The following is an 18,065-nucleotide window of genomic DNA, read 5'->3' as shown; positions in this document are numbered from 1 at the left end:
ATAGTAGATTCTTCCGACATGGCAGTTTTGGCATATGTACGGAGGCTTACCGGGTCCAAATCCCTTTCTAACATCTCGTGTAGGTTCCACGAATCCCTCGATTGCTGCCTCTTAAGGTGAGAAATGTGTCACGCTGCATCCAAGTTCAATCATTACACGCGCGTGCGACCGAGTTTCTGCAAATCCAAGATCCCGACCTATCCGAGTCCCAGCGAACAGTGCGAGAAGCCATTTCCAAAATATGTTTGGATTTTCCGGACAGTTATTGGGCCCAGGTAGACGAATCGCATCGATTTCCAACCGAACTCTATGAAGCTTTGGCAGGCCAGGGTTGGTTGGGTATCTGCCTGCCACAGCGCTATGGAGGCTTGGAACTTGGTATTTCAGAAGCAGCAGTGATGATGCAGACTATTGCGGAGTCGGGGGGAGGCATGACGGGTGCCTCGTCTATCCATATGAATATCTTTGGCCTGGAGCCAGTTGCCAAGTTTGGGACAGAGGCGCAGAAAAAGCGGTGGCTCACTCCGCTCATTTCTGGTCACCACAAAGCCTGCTTTGGAGTCACGGAGCCTAACACAGGCTTAGATACCCTGCGATTGCAGGCAACCGCACGCCGGTTGGGGGATGGCTATGTGCTGTCGGGACAAAAGGTCTGGATTTCCACTGCGCAGCGAGCTGACAAGATCCTCATTCTTGTGCGCACTACACCACGCGACCGAGTGAAAAGACCATCACAGGGTCTGTCACTCTTCTACACAGATCTACAAGTTCCTCAGGTCCAAATTACTGAAATCCCAAAGATGGGCCGGGCTGCTGTTGACACCAACTCCCTTTTCTTCGATAACTGGCATGTCCTAATGGAAGACCGCGTAGGAGAAGAAAACGAAGGATTTCGAATGATCCTTCAGGGAATGAATGCCGAAAGGATTCTGATTGGCGCAGAGGCTCTCGGGCTAGGATTTGCTGCATTGCGTCGTGCGGCCTTGTATTCCAATGACCGATATGTATTTGGGCGACCGATCGGTCAGAACCAAGGAATCCAACACCCACTGGCGGACAGCTGGATAAAACTGGAGGCGGCGCGTATGATGATCTACCAGGCTGCTCGGCTTTATGACCAAGGCTACACCGGTGGTGAGTATGCCAACGCTGGAAAATACCTAGCTGCAGAGGCAGCCTTTGAGGCTTGTGAGCGAGCCATACTCACACATGGCGGCATGGGATATGCGAAAGGATATCATGTTGAGCGATATCTTCGAGAAGTGTTTATTCCTCGTATTGCACCTGTTAGCAGGGAAATGATTTTGAACTACATAGGGGAACGGGTGCTTGGTCTCCCAAAATCATACTGAGTGTTATGATTTTGCAAAGTCTTGAATTAAACCAGAGCTGTGCAAGGCCTGATATCACTTTCAGTGGGTTTTGTCATAATCCGAGGCTTTCATCGGGGAATTTCGGTGCTTTGCTATAATATTATTTCGGCAATCTCCCCTATTCAACGTGGAACATCTCAATGGCCTTGAAAGCGGGGATATTTTTATAGATCGTCGTTAACCATATGCGGGTAAGCTCATCACTTGCAAGAAAAGATTTCTTTATTTTTTACTCTTAGTACTACATTAAAAAGAACAGATATGACGACAACTAGAGCCATTCTCAAAGGCTATCCCTTGGTTAGGACTACCACACAAGTGTTGGAGCATCGCAAAGATCGTATCCATTCAGCATCATATTTGGGGAATTCTCAATTCCGTTGCAGTCACGCTTCAGCACATGCTAATGGACCCTTGTCGGGGATTCGAATTCTTGATCTGACGCGTGTTCTTACAGTGAGTTTCTCTGATATTCGTACAAGTTTAGAAGTGACCAATGCCTGAAACATCCCAGGGACCATTCTATACACAGATTCTCGCGGACTATGGAGCCGAGGTTCTCAAGGTTGAAAATCCTAAAGGGGGTGTACGTCCTTGGCTTCCTTTCTTTGGTTCTATTTGGGTAGATTTGATACTCACCAGGTATACAGGATGATACTCGCTTGTGGCGAACGGCAGCAGAGAAAGATATTTGGAAACCCACGGGCAAAGACATGTCTGCTTATTTTTGTGCGATCAATCGGAACAAGATGTCTATTACCTTGAATCTCAAACAAGACAAAGGCCGGGAGATCCTTTTTCGACTTGTCAAAAATTCCGACGTCGTGTCAGTAATCCCACTCAACCTCAATTCAACAACCCCCTGTACTAAATTTCTCACAGAGTAGAAAACTTTGTTCCAGGAAAGATGGATAAGATGGGTATTGGATATGAAAAACTACGAGAAATCAATCCACTGATCATACATGCTAGCGTCTCTGGTCAGTGCTCTATTACCATTGATTCATATACACTGTAAGCACGGAGTATTCCTGACTTCAATGCCTACTAGGATACGGCGCTAGTGGTCCATATTCCCATCGTGCAGGTTACGGCGCCATTGCCGCAGCCGAAGCAGGCATGCTACACGTCACCGGCGAGCGCGATGGGCCCCCAACACGACCTGGTCTCGGTCTCACCGATATGAGTACCGGTCTGTACCTGCACGGGGCAATTCTTGCCGCGCTTTTAGCCCGCAGGGATACAGGTCGCGGCCAGAAAATTGATGCATCCTTATTTGAGAGCCAGGTATCGTTGCTTTCTAATGTGGCAATGTCCTGGCTGAATGCCGGCGAACATTCGAAGCGTTGGGGTACAGAACATCCAAGTATTGTCCCTTATCAAGCTTTCAAGACAAAGGACGGCCACCTGGTTCTGGGCGCTACGAACAACCGCCAATTTCAAATCCTTTGCCATTTGATAAAGCTATCGGGGTTGTCGACTGACCCACGGTTTGCTGACAACAGCTCTAGTGTTCAAAATCGGGCCGAACTAAAAGAGATACTTGAGCCAATCCTGAACGCTAAGACGGCGGAAGTCTGGCTGGCTGTCTTAGAGGGTTGTGGATTGCCATATGGACCCGTGAACACGATAGAAGAAGTGTTCTCACACCCACAAACCGCTGCGAGGGATATGGTTTATAGTCTTCCTCACAAAGAATCAGTATCAGGGTAGATCAGAGTACTAGGTTTGTTCTTCATCGGGGCCTGGCTCTACATACACTGACAGGCAATCATTCAGGAACCCCTGTCAAGTTTAGCGAGACAAAGCCTCAACTTCGACGATCACCGCCAAGTCTAGGGGGGCATACAAATTCCATGCTTGAGCGGATGGGATTTTCACCGAAGGAGATTGGGGCAATGCGAGAACAGAGTGTTGTATGACAATCCTACTAAGTGGCTGGCCAAACTAAATATATACATTTATGTTACCATTGTCCCGTACTCTCCCAATATTCCAGCAAGGCAGAAAGAAAAACATAAAAGCAAACTGGCCGATCTGCCTCGAGAACCCAAGTTACAGTATTGAGTAGCTGGTGCAAACGATGCCGCAGCAAAATTGACCGAGTCCACCCAAAGTCGCCACTCGTTTGACAGGAGTTGGTGTAGCTGAGTTGTTGAATTACAATACTTATGGCTAGCTGAGACAGCTGGGATAATTCAATAAACCCCAGTTTGTGCCAATCGCCAAGCCAGTATGCAGGCCAAATCAAAATCCCGTACAAGCATTGGCTGGTGATCTCTGAACACTATCCAAGTCCCCCTCTCTTGGGTCGAGGTCACAGCTGTATATAGCTATACGTGGCAGTCGTGAAGCTGACTGTATCAGGGAACTTTGGCTGGAAACGAATAACTGTAATGTTTGGTCGCCAATAATTTCCTCGCGCTGCACGAGGGGTCAAAAGGCGTTGTCATTTGTGAGCTGAGCTATGCTCTGATCCGAGCCTTGCATTAAAATGTGACAAGACAGCATTTGTACCAATATTTGCTAAGGAACCAAAGTCCCATTCAATGTCAATCAATAATTGCTTTTTTTGTAGTCTCTGACTGATGTGCTACCATCGCAAGGCGTGAAAGAAATAATATAAAACAATCCCCTCAATCCGGTCCCCCAAGTAAACCTTTCCCTGGTAAGTTCGAATGCACCTCTTCGGGCGATTGAGAAAAAGTTCTTCAAAACGAAGTATTGCTTCATCAATTTCAATAATATCAGCACCAAGTAAAATGGCATCTGAATCATCTGCGCACGAGTACTACCAGATCCAAGCCCGGTTTCCAGCAAAAGATTCTAATCCTGATGATGGCATTAACCGCAAGGTCTTTGTCCGGCAGGATATCGACGAATGGAGTGGCAAGAAGTCGAACAAAAAGCAAGTTGATCTTTTCATCCTAGCTCTGGACAATTTCCAGAAGTTGGACCCCAAAGAAAGACTCTCGTACTTTCAAGTGGCTGGTAGGTTCTGCCTCCAATTTATGAGATTCTGTTCACGGTAATTGACATGTATTTGACTAGGTATTCATGGACAACCCTTCGTACGATGGGATGATCCTAGCCCAGAGCCCATGAAAAATGGCTACTGCTTCCACTCTCATGTGATATTCCCAATTTGGCACCGGCCGTATGTGCTACTTTTTGAGGTAGGAAGGCCACTTACCTGACACAAACTGGGTAGTACTGATTCCATTCTAGCAAGTCGTGTATGACATCATGGTTAAGGAGATTATCCCTCGATTTCCGGAGGCCCATCAAGCTTCATGGCATGAACAGGCCGAGTCATGGCGTCTTCCCTTCTGGGACTGGGCACGAAACGGCCGTGTCCCTGACTTGGCAAAATACCCTACCATCACTGTTGCTAGACCCGAGGGCGGATCGGTTCGAATCAACAATCCCCTGTTTCAGTTTCGCATGCCCACAGACAGGCCGATGCGAAGCGAGGGCGTCGGTACTGAAAACACGTGGGAAAACGACACCGAACAGGAAGAGTACAAGAATGCACGTATACGTAAGATCTAGGAAACATGGAAACAAACGAGCTAACTCAAATCAGTTCGGAAATGCGGTCGGAACCAGCCGTTGGCCGGATAAAGAGGACCAGAATCCAAACAGTGAGGGCTGGCGACATGGTGTAGTCAATAACGGCAAAGTGGCAGATGCCTTCAACTCCCACGAAGGATACAATGACAAAAACCATGGTCCTGCGGCTGAAATGGTCTATCGATTGCTTACTGTGCCCATGGACTATACTACCTTTGCAAGCACAAATCCCACCTCGAAAGATCAAAACGTTGATGAGGACTTGAACATAGAATATGTGAGTATATTGATTTGATACATCACAGCACAAGAACTAACCGGAAATTCGCCCGAATAGATTCACAACAATATGTAAGTACTTGCTCACCGCTAGAGTGTGTCGGGTAATTTCCATGTCAACATCTGCTGTATGGGATTCTCAGTCGCTTCAAGACTAACAATATTGTTTCAAAGTCACGGGTGGACAGGTTCTGCAGGACATATGGGAAATGTACCAGTTGCCTCCTTTGATCCGCTGTTCTTCTTACATCACTGGTAAGTATATTCTTCTCGGCCAGCTACAAATGAAGCCCCGATTAACAATTTCTTGCAGCAACATCGATCGTCTATTTGCAATTTGGCAAGCTCTCAACCCAGACAAGTGGATGGATAACATTCCTGCCGACAACACTACTATCCGTGATTCATTCGGCAAAGAGCACCCCGTGAATGGAAACACGCCTCTTCAGCCATTTAGGCGTGATGCTGAGGGGAATTATTGGACCCCTGAAGGAATTAGATTTCCCTCCAATCTAGGCTATTCCTATCCAGAACTGCCACGATGGGAGACTAAATACCATCAGGAGGACGGAACACTCAACCAAGTTCTGTTCAAGGAAAATATCACCACCATCATTAATACATTGTATGGTGTGTCGCGTGATCTGGCATTGGATCCCAAAGCTCCAACTCCGGAGGGCGTTGAGGCAATTGACGGTGGGCTCAAAATCCCCGACTTCGCCTTCAGTGTTCGCTTCTTGAAGTAAGTTTCCATTGACGAAATACAGGCCACAACAAGAAGTGATAGCTAATCATTCTAAATAATCTAGGTATGCATTGGGAGGGCAACCTTTCTGGGTCAAATTGTATCTCGCCCAAGAGGACGGCATTCAAACCCCACTGACAGACTTGATCGCTGAGGTGTACAATTTCAGCCAAAAGCCCGAGTTAGATGGTTCTTCGGTCTGCGGGAACTGCACAAAGGGACAAAAGTCGCGTGTCAAGTCAACTGCTTATATCCCAATTACCCCGGTTCTCTACAAGCTTATCAGGGGTGGACAGAAACTGAAGTCGTTGACTCGCGACGAGGTTCTGGCGTATATAAGAAAGCGCGCATATTGGCGGGTATTCAAGGCAAGAAACCCCTAATCATTGACTCTCACCATCCTTGTATGAAAATCACTGACCGTTCGCAGAACGAGAAAGAATTACCTCGCTACGACGTTGAGAAGCTGGAGCTAGAAATCATTGGCAGCAGCAATGACACCAAGCACTTCACCAATCCCGCTATTCCGCCAGCCTTTGAAAACTTCAAGAAAGAGCCTACCATCACTGGCGGTGCTGATGGAGCGCTGGATCCAGAGCTGAAGCAGGCGAAGATTGACCCACCGGCTCCTCGGTAAGCTCCTAACCCTACAAATGAACGGATTGACATGGCAACATGATCGCTAACTCCAACCAGGCCGAAGCGACCAAGAGCGAACCTACCACTCCATGGCAGTCTTCGATTCCAGCAGACTCTCAAGGCAGACAGCGTCATTCTTCTCGAGTCGTCAAGCGTGGATCCTGTCAAAGCCGACGATGGTCTTGACATGACCCAAATTTCAATCATGGATGCAGAGAATGACACCATCTTCCATATCTCCATTCGCCGAGCCCAAGGTCAAATTATTTTCAATGCCAAGATCGGTGGATCATGGGGTGAGGAGGAACGGATCAACATTGCCCGTCGCTTCGACAGTGAAGATGGTGCGACAATTTTGATTCACGACCAAGGAGAGGGCTTCGAAGTTTCTATTGACTGGGTCCATGCAATTTGGTTTGCTAAACGTGCCCAGGACAAGGCAGCACAGTCAATTCGTTACGAACTTGGTAACAAGGAAGGAACTTCTGTTTTATCCGATGATCTTGAAGTGCGCACCTATCCTTCGATGAAAGCTTTGTTCCTTCAAAAGCATGCTCATGAGGAGGAGAAGTAGCCATATGTTGTCGGGGGGATTCTTTCTTTCTTTCAGAAACTTTGAGAAACGTTAGAAAATACGGTGATTATCATCTTTACGTGAGAGAAATACACCCACCTTCAGCTATCTTATCCTCTACTATCCTACACAGCGCAACGTGGATTTACTCATCGCACTATACAACTCAGCTGCCTGGCCTTTCTTCGACGGGTACTGGAATGATCTGTATAACAAGCCTTGCAACGGGAACTGCCAAACCAACATAATGCGGGTCCCGAATGAGCCTCAGAATCTGGTCTGGTACTCAATCAGCACGCGTATGACAGATGTGATGTGTGATGGTGCTCGAGGGAAGAGTAACCCCCGTGAATCGGACCACGAAGGTGGGTGGGAAGCCATCATCTAGGTTTATGATCAGTTTACTATTATGATATTTCGCGTGTTGTGTTTATTGCATCATTATCACTAGACATGGGGCAGCAGACACCTACTTTTGGTCTAGGATTGAACCAACCTGACTTACAAGCGTAGAAAAGCGCCTTTTATATTGGAATAATGCCTTGTATTCTTGGTATACAAGTGGTTCTCCGTAATCACAATCTTTGGCTGGGTTAAGGCCAGTAATAAATACCATGGTCAATATCCTTCTTGAGTTTACCATCCACGCGCATATATCCAAACTTTTTCAAAGCGTCAAATTTCTGGGTAATCAGCTCGGCCACAATTCCCCCAAACAGAGCACTCCCTGGTACGTTCAAATGTGTATTGTCCGCTGGGTTGAGGTTGTATGTAAAAGCCTTTTCTGGCCCGATTGCATTGAGGTACCGGGTGCTAGCTTCATTCAGGTCAATATACGCAGCATATGAGCGATGGGCAGCAGTGACGGTGGCCATGGTCTCATTCGCGAGACTCATGATGATACGCGGTGTCCCTGTTGAGTTATCGTAGTTGCGCCGAGACAGAGGAGTGACGAGAATCGGTGTAGCCCCAGCATCAGTAGCCTCAGTCACAAATCTTTCAAGATTGCTAGTGTATTGTGACAATGAAATGTTCGCAGCTGGCTTTTGGTCATTGTGTCCAAATTGGATTGTTACAAAAGGATGATAGTCGTCTCGAACTTGTCTCACGGTTGTTAAAACGTCATCCCAGTCACCTCCATCTCGAAAGCTAACAGTAGTTGCACCGTTGTGGCCGAAATTGCGACCAGAGGCTCCTTTAAAAAGAGTTGTGTTGAGAAAGCCGTCTCCCCATCCTCCACCGTTCGAGGATTGAGTAGCCGTGGTGCTGTCACCCGCCAGAACAAAGAATGGAGACTTTGGCAAGTGTTGGAAGGCACTGGAAGGATACGCCTGAACATAAGATAGGATATTGAGGAGAACCACTCCGGTTGCTTTCAAGCTCATGCCCATTGTTGTGTCCCTGGATGTAATCTCGTCAAGTCATGGGGTATCAGAATTATTTGCACAAAAGACCTCTTTGATATGAACTTATAGCACTCCGATGTGGGGGAATAGAGCCATCTCTCCCGTTGGTGGAAATATCTCGACGCAGAAAATGGATTTGCGGGGTTTTGAAATGACGGCATTCCAACCAATTCTCGCGGCCAAATATCCCGAAGGTACTATGGCCAAGGAACAAGATCTTTGAGGAATTCTCCGTTGGCTTTCTTCTGCGTGGCACCTTGATATGTTAACCCGAGGCCCGTTGTCGGGTCTTCTTTTCAGTTTCTCCTCCCCTTGTGTCGCCTTTTCCAGCGATTGAGTACAATTTGGCATTTTGAGCAAAGATTCCAAGGCAAATTCCGCAAAATGCATATGCATATGCATTTCGTCAATTCATAAATCTTGCTTCTTTCTTAGAATACCTCCATTCTATCAGCCCCACGATGGCTCAAAGCTCCAGTGTCTTAGACACAAGCTCTGCCACTTTCACCAATTCCTCGTCATGCATGTTCCTACCAACGAGCTGCACACAGCACGGAGCCCCCTCTATGTCATCAGCCACGTCTCAAATTCCAAATCAGCATTAAATTCGTTAATCATAATAGGTGATGGGTGGAAAATATAACACTTACAGGGTGGTTTGTAGTTCACACTCCGAATGAATGTCTTGTCGGCGCTCTTGTTCGCCTTTCCATGCGGAATGATGCAGCTCGGGTACTCAGAAAAGATTAGTTCAGCGCTGTGAGACTAGAGAACGTGAACTTACATCCATCACATTCCAAAGCACAGTGTAGGGCACAAAGCCAAACAGATCATGAGGCTGAGCGGTACCTTGATAGCCGGGCATGATAATGGCGTCGACTTTTTCCTGCATAACGAGATTGCGGAACTCTTCCTTGATGTAGTTGCGCTCCTCGTTGAGGTCATACAACCCTTCAAGTGTCAATGGGGCATACCCATATGGCATGGAGCTATGGTGAAGAGATGTCGATGCCAAAGCAGGGATGGTAGGTTCCCCACTGGCAGTAATGTGCTTAAACGGAGTCTGAGCTGGATCCATCGAGTACATGCGAAATGCCAGCGCACAGGCATCTCGAATAAGCAGGGTTTTCAGGGGGATGATCTCATTCCCAGCTGCTTGAAGCTTTTCAGTTGCCCTTGTAAGAGTTCGCAAAACCGGTGGATGCAGAGGGAAATGGGGATCCTCCTCGATGAACCCGAGTCGCAGGGAGGACTTGGGGGAAATGATGCGCCATGGCGAAAACAAAGCCGAAGAATCAAATTGCCATGGGTCTGCATTAGTCACCAGTTTCATGAACAGCTCCAGGTCTCTGACTGATGTTGCCAAGGGTCCTGCACAAGCCTTGATCCCAGCCAAGCCTCCACGAGCAGAGCTAGTCTGTCCCCCATATGGAATGCGGTCCGCAGAAGGTCTCAATGCGTAGATCCCGTTGCAGATAGCCGGGATTCGAATGGAACCAGCAATGTCTGTACCAACACCCAGCACCGATCCCCTCATAGCAATCAGTGCCCCTTCTCCCCCAGTCGACCCCCCAGCGGTAAGATTCGATCGATGAGGATTGAGGGTCCGGCCGAATACGAAATTGTGCGAATCAGCAGCCTAGTACTTTGAGCAATTGTGACACGTTTAGGATCGTAAGAGCACCCACCATCATCGTCTGGGGAACATTCGTCTTCACATACGGGATAGCTCCCAGGTTGAGCAGAATCTGAACTGCGGGAGAAGTTGAATTCACAGGGCCATTTTTGATAAACGAAGTAAATCCAATCGTGGACGGAACACCATCAATGTTGAAACAATCCTTTGTATGACATCAGTAAACCCAAATTCGTTGTCCAAAATTGTCGTCGTACCTTGAAACTGATGGGCAACCCATGCAAAGGCCCAACAGGTGTCCCTGTTTTCGATAATATCTCATCCAAATCCTTTGCGCGCTGCAAGGCACGATCAAAGAAAGTCTCGGTGAGGCATCGAGTCTGTGAGTTCGTTGTAAGACGATGGCTAGGCTTTTGAAGGGTCATGCCAATCATATCAACACATACCACTTGCTGTGCAATCGCAGCACGAATGCAAAATGCTTCAGTGACCTCATAGGCAGAGAGCTCTTGACAATGGATCTTGGCGAGCAGATCCGTTGCATCATATTTCTCGGTTATCTCGAGTTGTCTTGCTGACAAGATTCCCGACTGGCGTGGAACATCTAGCACATTCATGCCAGATGTCTCGGATATCTGGGCCAGTTGTTCCGGAATTCGCCATTGAGTTGGTATTTTAGCAGCATCCTCAAGTTGCTTCTTGTGCACAAGCACTTCCCATGGTTCAGTCTCCATTGCTGACCGTGTATGGTATTGTAAGGAAAAGATGAAAGATGAAAGATGAAAGATGAAAGAGAATAGAGAATAGAGAATAGAGAATAGTGAATAGTGAATAATGAATAGTGAAAGGTCGGGGATGGGGAGAGAAGAGAAATGGAAAGTGAAAGTGAAAGTGAAGGGAGATATTTATATCCAAAGCGAAAGCGCAGAAGCCAACGCATCAAACATGTGGGCATACAAGAGAGTGTCAATTACTCAAATAGGCTTCACACCGTGAATATGATATCTAGTTATTTCTCGGTTCTTCCTGAACTCCCTTTTTGAGTCCATAGTCATCGTCGTGAATATCACCGTTGAATTATAGGATCTACAACCTAAGCAAGCTCAATGTAGTCCCAAAGTGATATAGCATATGTCTAATTTGGCTTCGGAAATCTCTGGACCATACAGTGGATTTGTTCTGGCTGAGGGAAAATAGTTTCCTCTGAATCTACCGCATGACCATCTGAGCCACGTATGAACCGGCAAGCCTTGGGATACATGTAGACACCCTAAGGACCCTCAGGGGGTGAAAGAAATGCCTATGAAGGCTTATTATTAGTCTCGTGTCAGACGCCACCTTCCCAAGCATGCTTTTCCATTACCATGAGTTTTCATGTTTTCATGTTTTCATGTTTTCATTAATATAGTTTACCGGCTAAAATCAAAAAAAAACTTTTCTACAATCGAAAGTCATCTCCAGGAGATCGAGATCGCACATGCCGTCAGGTACTGTTGTCATGATGATAGTGATGATTCCAGTCAACAGATAACGGATATAACGGATATAACTTGGCTTATAGTGAAGGTCCGGTGAGACGCATATTTTCTCTCCTTCGGCTTCGGACAATGTTTACAATTCCAAGCTTGAGCTAAGCAATATTTCCGTCAGATATAACTTGGACAGGTTCCGACGAGTCAAATGCAGCCAACTCGGTCCATTGGCGTTCCAGCTCCCGCATTATCCATGAAGTGCGCCATCCGACCTTTTTTTCTACTCGGCTCAAAAAATGCAATGATCCTTCCTGTTCGACTACATTCCGAAGACAGTACCCAACTAAGGACAGGTCAGCGGGCAAGAGGGTCGAGGGATATGGAGCGCACACGAACAGCGATGTAATAAATGTGATGCCATAAAATAGGCATTCTCTACGCTTTCGTTGGACAGCGACAGGCCGATAACCATGACAAGATGGTCGGCAATCGTTTTCTGGGATTTGTATCAGCCTTCGAATATAATTTCCCAGAGCTTTGGTTTGACTACCTCCTGCACACGCCTTGTACGGGCCCTTTCGTAATCGCTCATATTGTGCGATGAAGATTCAGACAAGGTGAGGAAAATACATGCCGAGTAATAATACTGCATTCCGATCACTTCGGTTGCGGTCAGTAACTTTAGGTCGCATGTCATTGGGACTGAAGACATACCTGCCGGCGGGGATATCATCCATATCACAGGGAAAGGCCGACCATGAGCCACGCTTGGTGCTTGGTACCGAATAGGTTGCCAGGTTGTGGACTTTGCTTGATTCCACTCGTTCACGCTGTCCGATATTTGGCGCCAGGTATCCTCTGCCACAATATGTCCGGGCGCATCGCAGCATACTTGTAGGATGCGAGCGCAATGATAGATAATTCTATTTGCGCAAGCCGCGTCGTCGTGGCGGTGAAACATTGACGAGCGCTCGTAATTATGCATGTCGAGTTGCAAAGGTTGATACTGTACTACCGATGCATAGATAGCTTGTCGCAAGAACTGCCAGCTGACTGCCTCCGCCAGCCCGCCAGAGGACGCTGAGCGGGTCATGAGATTCACCAAACGATTGGACCCAAGCAGGTGAAACTGTTGGTCAGTGTTAGTTTCCAGCTCCTCGCATATACGAAGAATCACGACCGCAATGAGCATGTTCTCGTCACAACTTGTCTCAGCTTCATCCAATGCTGTGATTAACAATTTCAAACATTGACCATGATAAGCCGAGGCCTCCCAGTCACTATCGTTGGCCAAGATGGCATCATGTCTCGCAGACAGAGCTAGGATGGCTTGCAATACCATGTTATTCTCCAATGCCCGTCTTGGGACTTCGGTGCTGAAATGTGAATGGATGTCACAAACATCGGCCTATGAAGGTCAGATATGTAAAGCTAACAAGGGACTCGCTTGAAGCTCACCCAGGGAGCTATTTTCTGGATAAAGTGGCGCATCAGTGATGCCTCTCTTAGTGTCAGTGCAGATACATTGTCTGACAGCGGGTTGAGTGGACTGTTCGTAGTGTCCTGGCTGGGTCGATTCTCATAAACTGGACTGCGAGCTTGAGCCTGATATGTGTTCTCCGAGTGAAAATCTTGCGTCCATCCACTGCGACTAGGTGATACTGGCTCTGGTGCTGGGGTATATTGTTCCAAAGCACCATGTTCATCCCCAGCCAATTCTAGTGCTGGCGTGTTGTATTGTTCTACAGCACTATGTTCGTCTCCAGCCGATTCATCATTCGCCTCAAGGACGAATGTCACTAAATAAGATCAGTACATGACCAAAATCATGGGCTCTGGACTCCTACCGGGTTGTGACACGTCCACCCAAACTTGTTCTTTATCCCAATCCAGTTCGAATCGGGCAGTGGCACCGTTATTTTTCTGGTAAACGTGGTGGACAGGCTTGAACTGGAAACGGGGATCAAGATGACACGCCCGACCAAGTCGCAAACATGGAGTGCACGTTGATGCACCGGTAGGAATTACACATCGAATATGTCGATGACGACACCTTCCACAGCCCTTGCCTACTCTCATAGAGATATCAGCTCAAAATGGCTGTTATCAAGGCTGATCTATGTAGAACCTCCCAACATGATGTTGGGGCAGGGTTCCCCGCATGTGCTGAGTCATCTTTTTGGGGAAGTTCCAAGAAAGTTTTCGACTTCCATGGTTTGCCACTCCCGGTACCAATCTTGGAAGGACCTTGGGCGTAAAATCGAGTCTTCAAAAGGTTTTTGATATTACAATATTGTTCTAAATGGATTCTTCTCTCTTGGTACCTGGAGGGGGGTTCCAATGATGCCAGTCCATGTGGGCATTTTGAACCAGACTGGGCTGCCAAGGGCCGCCAATTCTGTTGCCTACCCCATTTAACACTACCACTCCATGCGGAATAGCAGAACAAGGGTTGCAGTACTACATGCTCCGTATCCAAAAATAGCAACACGACTTCGGTGGTATTCAGCGACGATCAATCCAAGGCAGGTAGAGAATGATTTTGAGCAGACTGCACTCGCGAATTCGGTCTCCCGGTCTGTGTCTTGAAATGAAAATTGCATAGGCAGAGTGATCCGGTAGTGGGCCGTGGGTTTCGGATATGGATTGCCAACCAAAACATCCAAAGTTGACCAATCAACAATAAACAGACCGCGTCGATCGGCAGTCTTGATGTTCAATTGCTATACAAAGTACAATCGGCCAAGGCAGGAAATTTTCGACTCCGCCTCCCCCCATCTCATTGACCTTAAAACTTCTAATGTCCGGTGCCTTCGCGCGAAATCATTCAGGGTTTGTCCTGTCAAATAAGCAACTGGGGCTTCGCAGACCTCCCCGTACGGATGATTGTAATCTACCTTCTGGCGATTGCCAGTGCATGGCAAAGAGCGGTCGCTGATTCTGATGCTTGTAAGTAATGTATTGCTTGTTCGTCTTGCCAACTGTGTAGCTCATTACCTATAGGTTCAAGCAGTGTGACCATCTCGAGTCAAAGCGATGCAGACAAGCTGAGCAGCTGCGACACATTTGACGGAAGCATTACGATATCTCCTTCTACCAGCGGAGTGATCACCATCAATAATGTCGAGGAAATTAAGGGCGCATTAACTGCTCAGGGTGCCTCAGAACTCGCAAGTCTTTATGCCCCTGATTTGGACAGTGTGAAGGGAGGTATCACACTGAGTGACCTCAACTCACTCACAACCATAACCATGGGCGCGCTATCACAAGTTTCTTCGGGCATAATCATCACGGGGAATCCGAACTTGAAAACACTGGAATTTCAAGATTTAGAAAAGGTTGAAGGACAGTTAGAATTGGCGGGTTCATTCGACAGGTATGATCATTGCAACAGTCATCAACGCCTCACCTTCTAAGATACTGATGAATATGCCAGCGTATCGCTACCTTCTCTTGATCAAGTCAAAGGTCGGACAACAATCAGAGGCAGCAGTTCCATGTTATGTAGTGCATTGGACAGTTTGGAATCCAACGGAGTCTTCAGAAATGGCTATATTTGCTCTGGTGGCTCGTCTGGCCTAAGTCCAGGAGCCAAGGGCGGAATTGCAGTGGGTGTCATTGTGGTTGTCCTGCTCATTGTTTTGCTCATATGGTTTGCGCTTCGACGGCGGCGCCAGAGACAGAGAACTAGAGGCGTCCAATCAACTCTTCCACCTTCATCAACCCTATCAACGGCCGTGGGCCATGATGAAAAGACCCCCATTTCCCAAGGCAGTATCTCACCTCAAGATGGATCATTACGTTCAGACGAACCGCAGACTCTCTTGCCTCGAAAGCCAGTGGGATCGGCGATACTCTTGGATGGTCGCTCAGTCTACGAGGTCCCGAATGGATCCACTCCAGTCCATGAATATCACGAGCTGGACGCAGGACCAGTCTTCAGCTCTCATCAACGACCAATACACGCAAACTAAGGTGATTCTCATGGATTAATGAGCAGAGATGATTTTTGCCATGAATGAACAGCCGAGAGATAGCACAGGCGACATGACAGGCAGGCTTTTGCAGTTATACATATACCCTTATGTCCCTTCTATCAAATGCGACATATAATAATGATTTTTCCCTTCGTTTTCAAATTTGAAAGAAGGCAACTGCTTACGGCAGAGTGAATGTAACCTACAATTCTATATCTACCTAGGCTTATATGGTCTTTGGGACCCTCGCATGTGAGTCATACGTTCCCATCGCGAGCCCACTTTGTGACCACTTTGTTAGGAACGCATTCTACAGGTACAGCTTGTGCTTGAACTCGAGGTCTAGGAACACATGGTAAATATCTCAGAATCTAGGCATTCAATAGGCTTAGGCCAAGGCATTTATGCGTGATGGCCAGTTGATCTTGGTCAGTTCATTATTGAGCGTGTTATCTCGATATATCGGTACTAGTGCAAGCCTGTTGACACTCTATAGCACACACCGATATCTATATCTCATTCAACCAGCGGTCGCCTGGGGCGATCAGCGAAATTAGACACTTAGAATGACTTTGTGATCAGCGGCCTTCTCTTCGGGCTCGCCGAAGATATCAATGTTCCAACGAGGCTTGTTGGCAGTATACGGAACGTTGTAGCGCTTCCGGTTCTGGCCCAGAACGCTGACCTTCTCAACCTCCTCGGGGGTAAGTTCTACCTCCTTGAAGTTGTCACGAATGCGCGAAGGCGTAACCGACTTGGGGATGACACTGTGTCCGCCGACTTGAGACCAGGCAAGACTTGAAGACTGTTAGCTTTCACGGCACAATACCACAGAAAAGGCGGGTATAATCTTACATAACATGCGCGGGGCTGACCTCCTGACCAGTGCGCTTTGCAACAGACTCGGCAACTTCTTTGACCTCGGGGCGGGTGATGAGCAGGGGAATATCGAGCATGTTGTTACCAAATGCCTAGAGATTGGGTTAGGATTGAGTTTCTCTGCCATCAACCAAAAAGAAATGGGTAGGGGATAGATACGCACAGAGTAGGCAGTGATGTGAATTCCCTTCTGTTGGCAGTACTCAATCAAGTCATTGCTCTGGAGCACGGGGTGGCGCTCGATCTGGTTGGCGGCAGGGACAACACCGGTGCCTTTAATGAGAGCCTCGAGCTACAGGAGTGTATTAGCCAATGTATGGCGAGTTCTGGAGCAGGAAGGATACGAACATGCTCAATCTTGTGGTTGGAGACACCGACGGAGCGGGCTTTGCTCTTGGGGAGCTGGGTCATAGCTGAGAGGAGTTAGCTATATCTGATTTTCCCATTCGCACAAGATATCCGCTTGCCCTTCCAGGTGTCCACAATAGAAACACCATCGTCAATGATCACATCACCACCCTCGACGGTGCTGTTGGCAACGAGTGGGAAGTACGAGTCGCCCTTCTGGAAGGCAACGGGCCAGTGAACAAGGTAAAGCTTGGTATGTCAGCAATATCTCACGAGAGTCACTGAATGGAATGATCATACATCAAGGTAATCCAACTCCAGCTCAGCAAGACAAGCATCCAAAGAGGCCTCGACAACCTCCGGGCGGTGCTGGCTACATGCAGAGTCAATAGGTTTGTAGTGTAACGGTGTGGTTCGAGATACCGTACCTGTTCCACAGCTTGGAGGTCTGTACAATGACATGTCAGTTGCTGAAATTGTGTAACATCTCAAGTATGGATTACACTTACAATAAATAGATCCTCGCGCTTCAGACCGGGAACATCTTTATAAGCACGCTTGATGCCCTCCGCGACCTCACGCTGGTTCTGGTAGCTGTGAACAGTTGGTAAGTATATCGCAATTGTAATGGGCAGGCTTTTGCGATTAAGGGATTGGTGCTGCATACATAGTTGCCAAATCCTAAGAGGGGGTGGGGGTTAGTGAATAGTTTGAAGAAATGATAGATATACATGTACATACCAGGTGGCGATAACCAGCCTTGAGGGCTTCATAAACGGCCTCGCCGACCTGACCAGGGGCAGACTGCCAAGTCCCAAAGCCCAACTGGCTGAATGTGAGGTCAGTGATGTAGTCTTTCAGTATTTTCTGCAGAATATACACACGGGATCTGGTGACCGGAGTTGAGAGTGACTTTCTTGCCGAGAGACATGATTTTTTAAGAGATTGAAGAATAATTGGAAGGGAAAGAGGAAAAAGGAAAGAGAAAGGAAAGCTGGTGGAAATCTCCCACCCTTTAACTCTCTGTTGTGTTCTCCGGCGGGGGGGAATTGTCCATCCCACGCCCCTCTCGGAGTAGACTCCGCCGAGGTAAACACAGCAGAGTACTTTAAGAAAGTCATTTAGATTCATTTATTTCCAATTCACGTACTGGTCTATTCTATT

General features: G+C 47.5%; 8 protein-coding genes across 8 annotated transcripts; 4 read left to right on the top strand and 4 right to left on the bottom strand.

Moving 5' to 3' along the window:
- Positions 1-18: 18 nt before the first annotated feature.
- Positions 19-1,352, top strand: N7537_008932 (acyl-CoA dehydrogenase family protein; the record flags this gene model as incomplete). The annotated part of the gene is made up of 2 exons (XM_056899986.1): positions 19-36; positions 84-1,352. 2 exons carry the CDS (start codon positions 19-21, stop codon positions 1,350-1,352), a joined length of 1,287 nt encoding a protein of 428 aa, XP_056752062.1.
- A 517-nt stretch (positions 1,353-1,869) lies between these two features.
- Positions 1,870-3,086, top strand: N7537_008931 (CaiB/BaiF CoA transferase family protein; the record flags this gene model as incomplete). Its single annotated transcript, XM_056899985.1, has 4 exons — positions 1,870-1,959; positions 2,024-2,199; positions 2,256-2,353; positions 2,425-3,086. 4 exons carry the CDS (start codon positions 1,870-1,872, stop codon positions 3,084-3,086), a joined length of 1,026 nt encoding a protein of 341 aa, XP_056752061.1.
- Positions 3,087-4,135: 1,049 nt separating this feature from the next.
- Positions 4,136-7,183, top strand: N7537_008930 (uncharacterized protein; the record flags this gene model as incomplete). The annotated part of the gene is made up of 10 exons (XM_056899984.1): positions 4,136-4,364; positions 4,425-4,549; positions 4,602-4,914; positions 4,946-5,223; positions 5,284-5,297; positions 5,400-5,480; positions 5,539-5,967; positions 6,035-6,329; positions 6,401-6,603; positions 6,667-7,183. The coding sequence occupies 10 exons, from the start codon at positions 4,136-4,138 to the stop codon at positions 7,181-7,183; spliced, it is 2,484 nt and encodes an 827-aa protein (XP_056752060.1).
- Positions 7,184-7,776: 593 nt separating this feature from the next.
- Positions 7,777-8,574, bottom strand: N7537_008929 (rhamnogalacturonan acetylesterase; the record flags this gene model as incomplete). The annotated part of the gene is made up of 1 exon (XM_056899983.1): positions 7,777-8,574. One exon carries the CDS (start codon positions 8,572-8,574, stop codon positions 7,777-7,779), a length of 798 nt encoding a protein of 265 aa, XP_056752059.1.
- A 481-nt stretch (positions 8,575-9,055) lies between these two features.
- On the bottom strand, positions 9,056-10,959 carry N7537_008928 (uncharacterized protein; the record flags this gene model as incomplete). Its single annotated transcript, XM_056899982.1, has 6 exons — positions 9,056-9,171; positions 9,240-9,324; positions 9,374-10,228; positions 10,278-10,430; positions 10,483-10,605; positions 10,672-10,959. 6 exons carry the CDS (start codon positions 10,957-10,959, stop codon positions 9,056-9,058), a joined length of 1,620 nt encoding a protein of 539 aa, XP_056752058.1.
- A 1,246-nt stretch (positions 10,960-12,205) lies between these two features.
- N7537_008927 (uncharacterized protein) lies at positions 12,206-14,060 on the bottom strand (the record flags this gene model as incomplete). The annotated part of the gene is made up of 5 exons (XM_056899981.1): positions 12,206-12,357; positions 12,412-13,105; positions 13,156-13,496; positions 13,545-13,647; positions 14,022-14,060. 5 exons carry the CDS (start codon positions 14,058-14,060, stop codon positions 12,206-12,208), a joined length of 1,329 nt encoding a protein of 442 aa, XP_056752057.1.
- Positions 14,061-14,497: 437 nt separating this feature from the next.
- N7537_008926 (uncharacterized protein) lies at positions 14,498-15,671 on the top strand (the record flags this gene model as incomplete). The annotated part of the gene is given in 4 exon segments (XM_056899980.1): positions 14,498-14,529; positions 14,549-14,646; positions 14,701-15,073; positions 15,134-15,671. The coding sequence occupies 4 exon segments, from the start codon at positions 14,498-14,500 to the stop codon at positions 15,669-15,671; spliced, it is 1,041 nt and encodes a 346-aa protein (XP_056752056.1).
- A 556-nt stretch (positions 15,672-16,227) lies between these two features.
- Positions 16,228-17,832, bottom strand: akr1 (putative aldehyde reductase (AKR1); the record flags this gene model as incomplete). Its single annotated transcript, XM_056899979.1, has 11 exons — positions 16,228-16,471; positions 16,530-16,645; positions 16,717-16,845; positions 16,902-16,966; positions 17,021-17,150; positions 17,202-17,274; positions 17,330-17,349; positions 17,411-17,495; positions 17,569-17,582; positions 17,643-17,730; positions 17,786-17,832. The coding sequence occupies 11 exons, from the start codon at positions 17,830-17,832 to the stop codon at positions 16,228-16,230; spliced, it is 1,011 nt and encodes a 336-aa protein (XP_056752055.1).
- Positions 17,833-18,065: the final 233 nt, after the last annotated feature.

The sequence above is a fragment of the Penicillium hordei genome (genome assembly GCF_028827395.1).
Source record: "Penicillium hordei strain IBT 12815 chromosome Unknown utg000004l_segment0_segment0, whole genome shotgun sequence".
Taxonomy (NCBI): Eukaryota; Fungi; Ascomycota; class Eurotiomycetes; order Eurotiales; family Aspergillaceae; genus Penicillium; species Penicillium hordei.
Note: the sequence above shows the minus strand (reverse complement) of the source record. Positions and strands in the feature narration are given on the sequence as shown.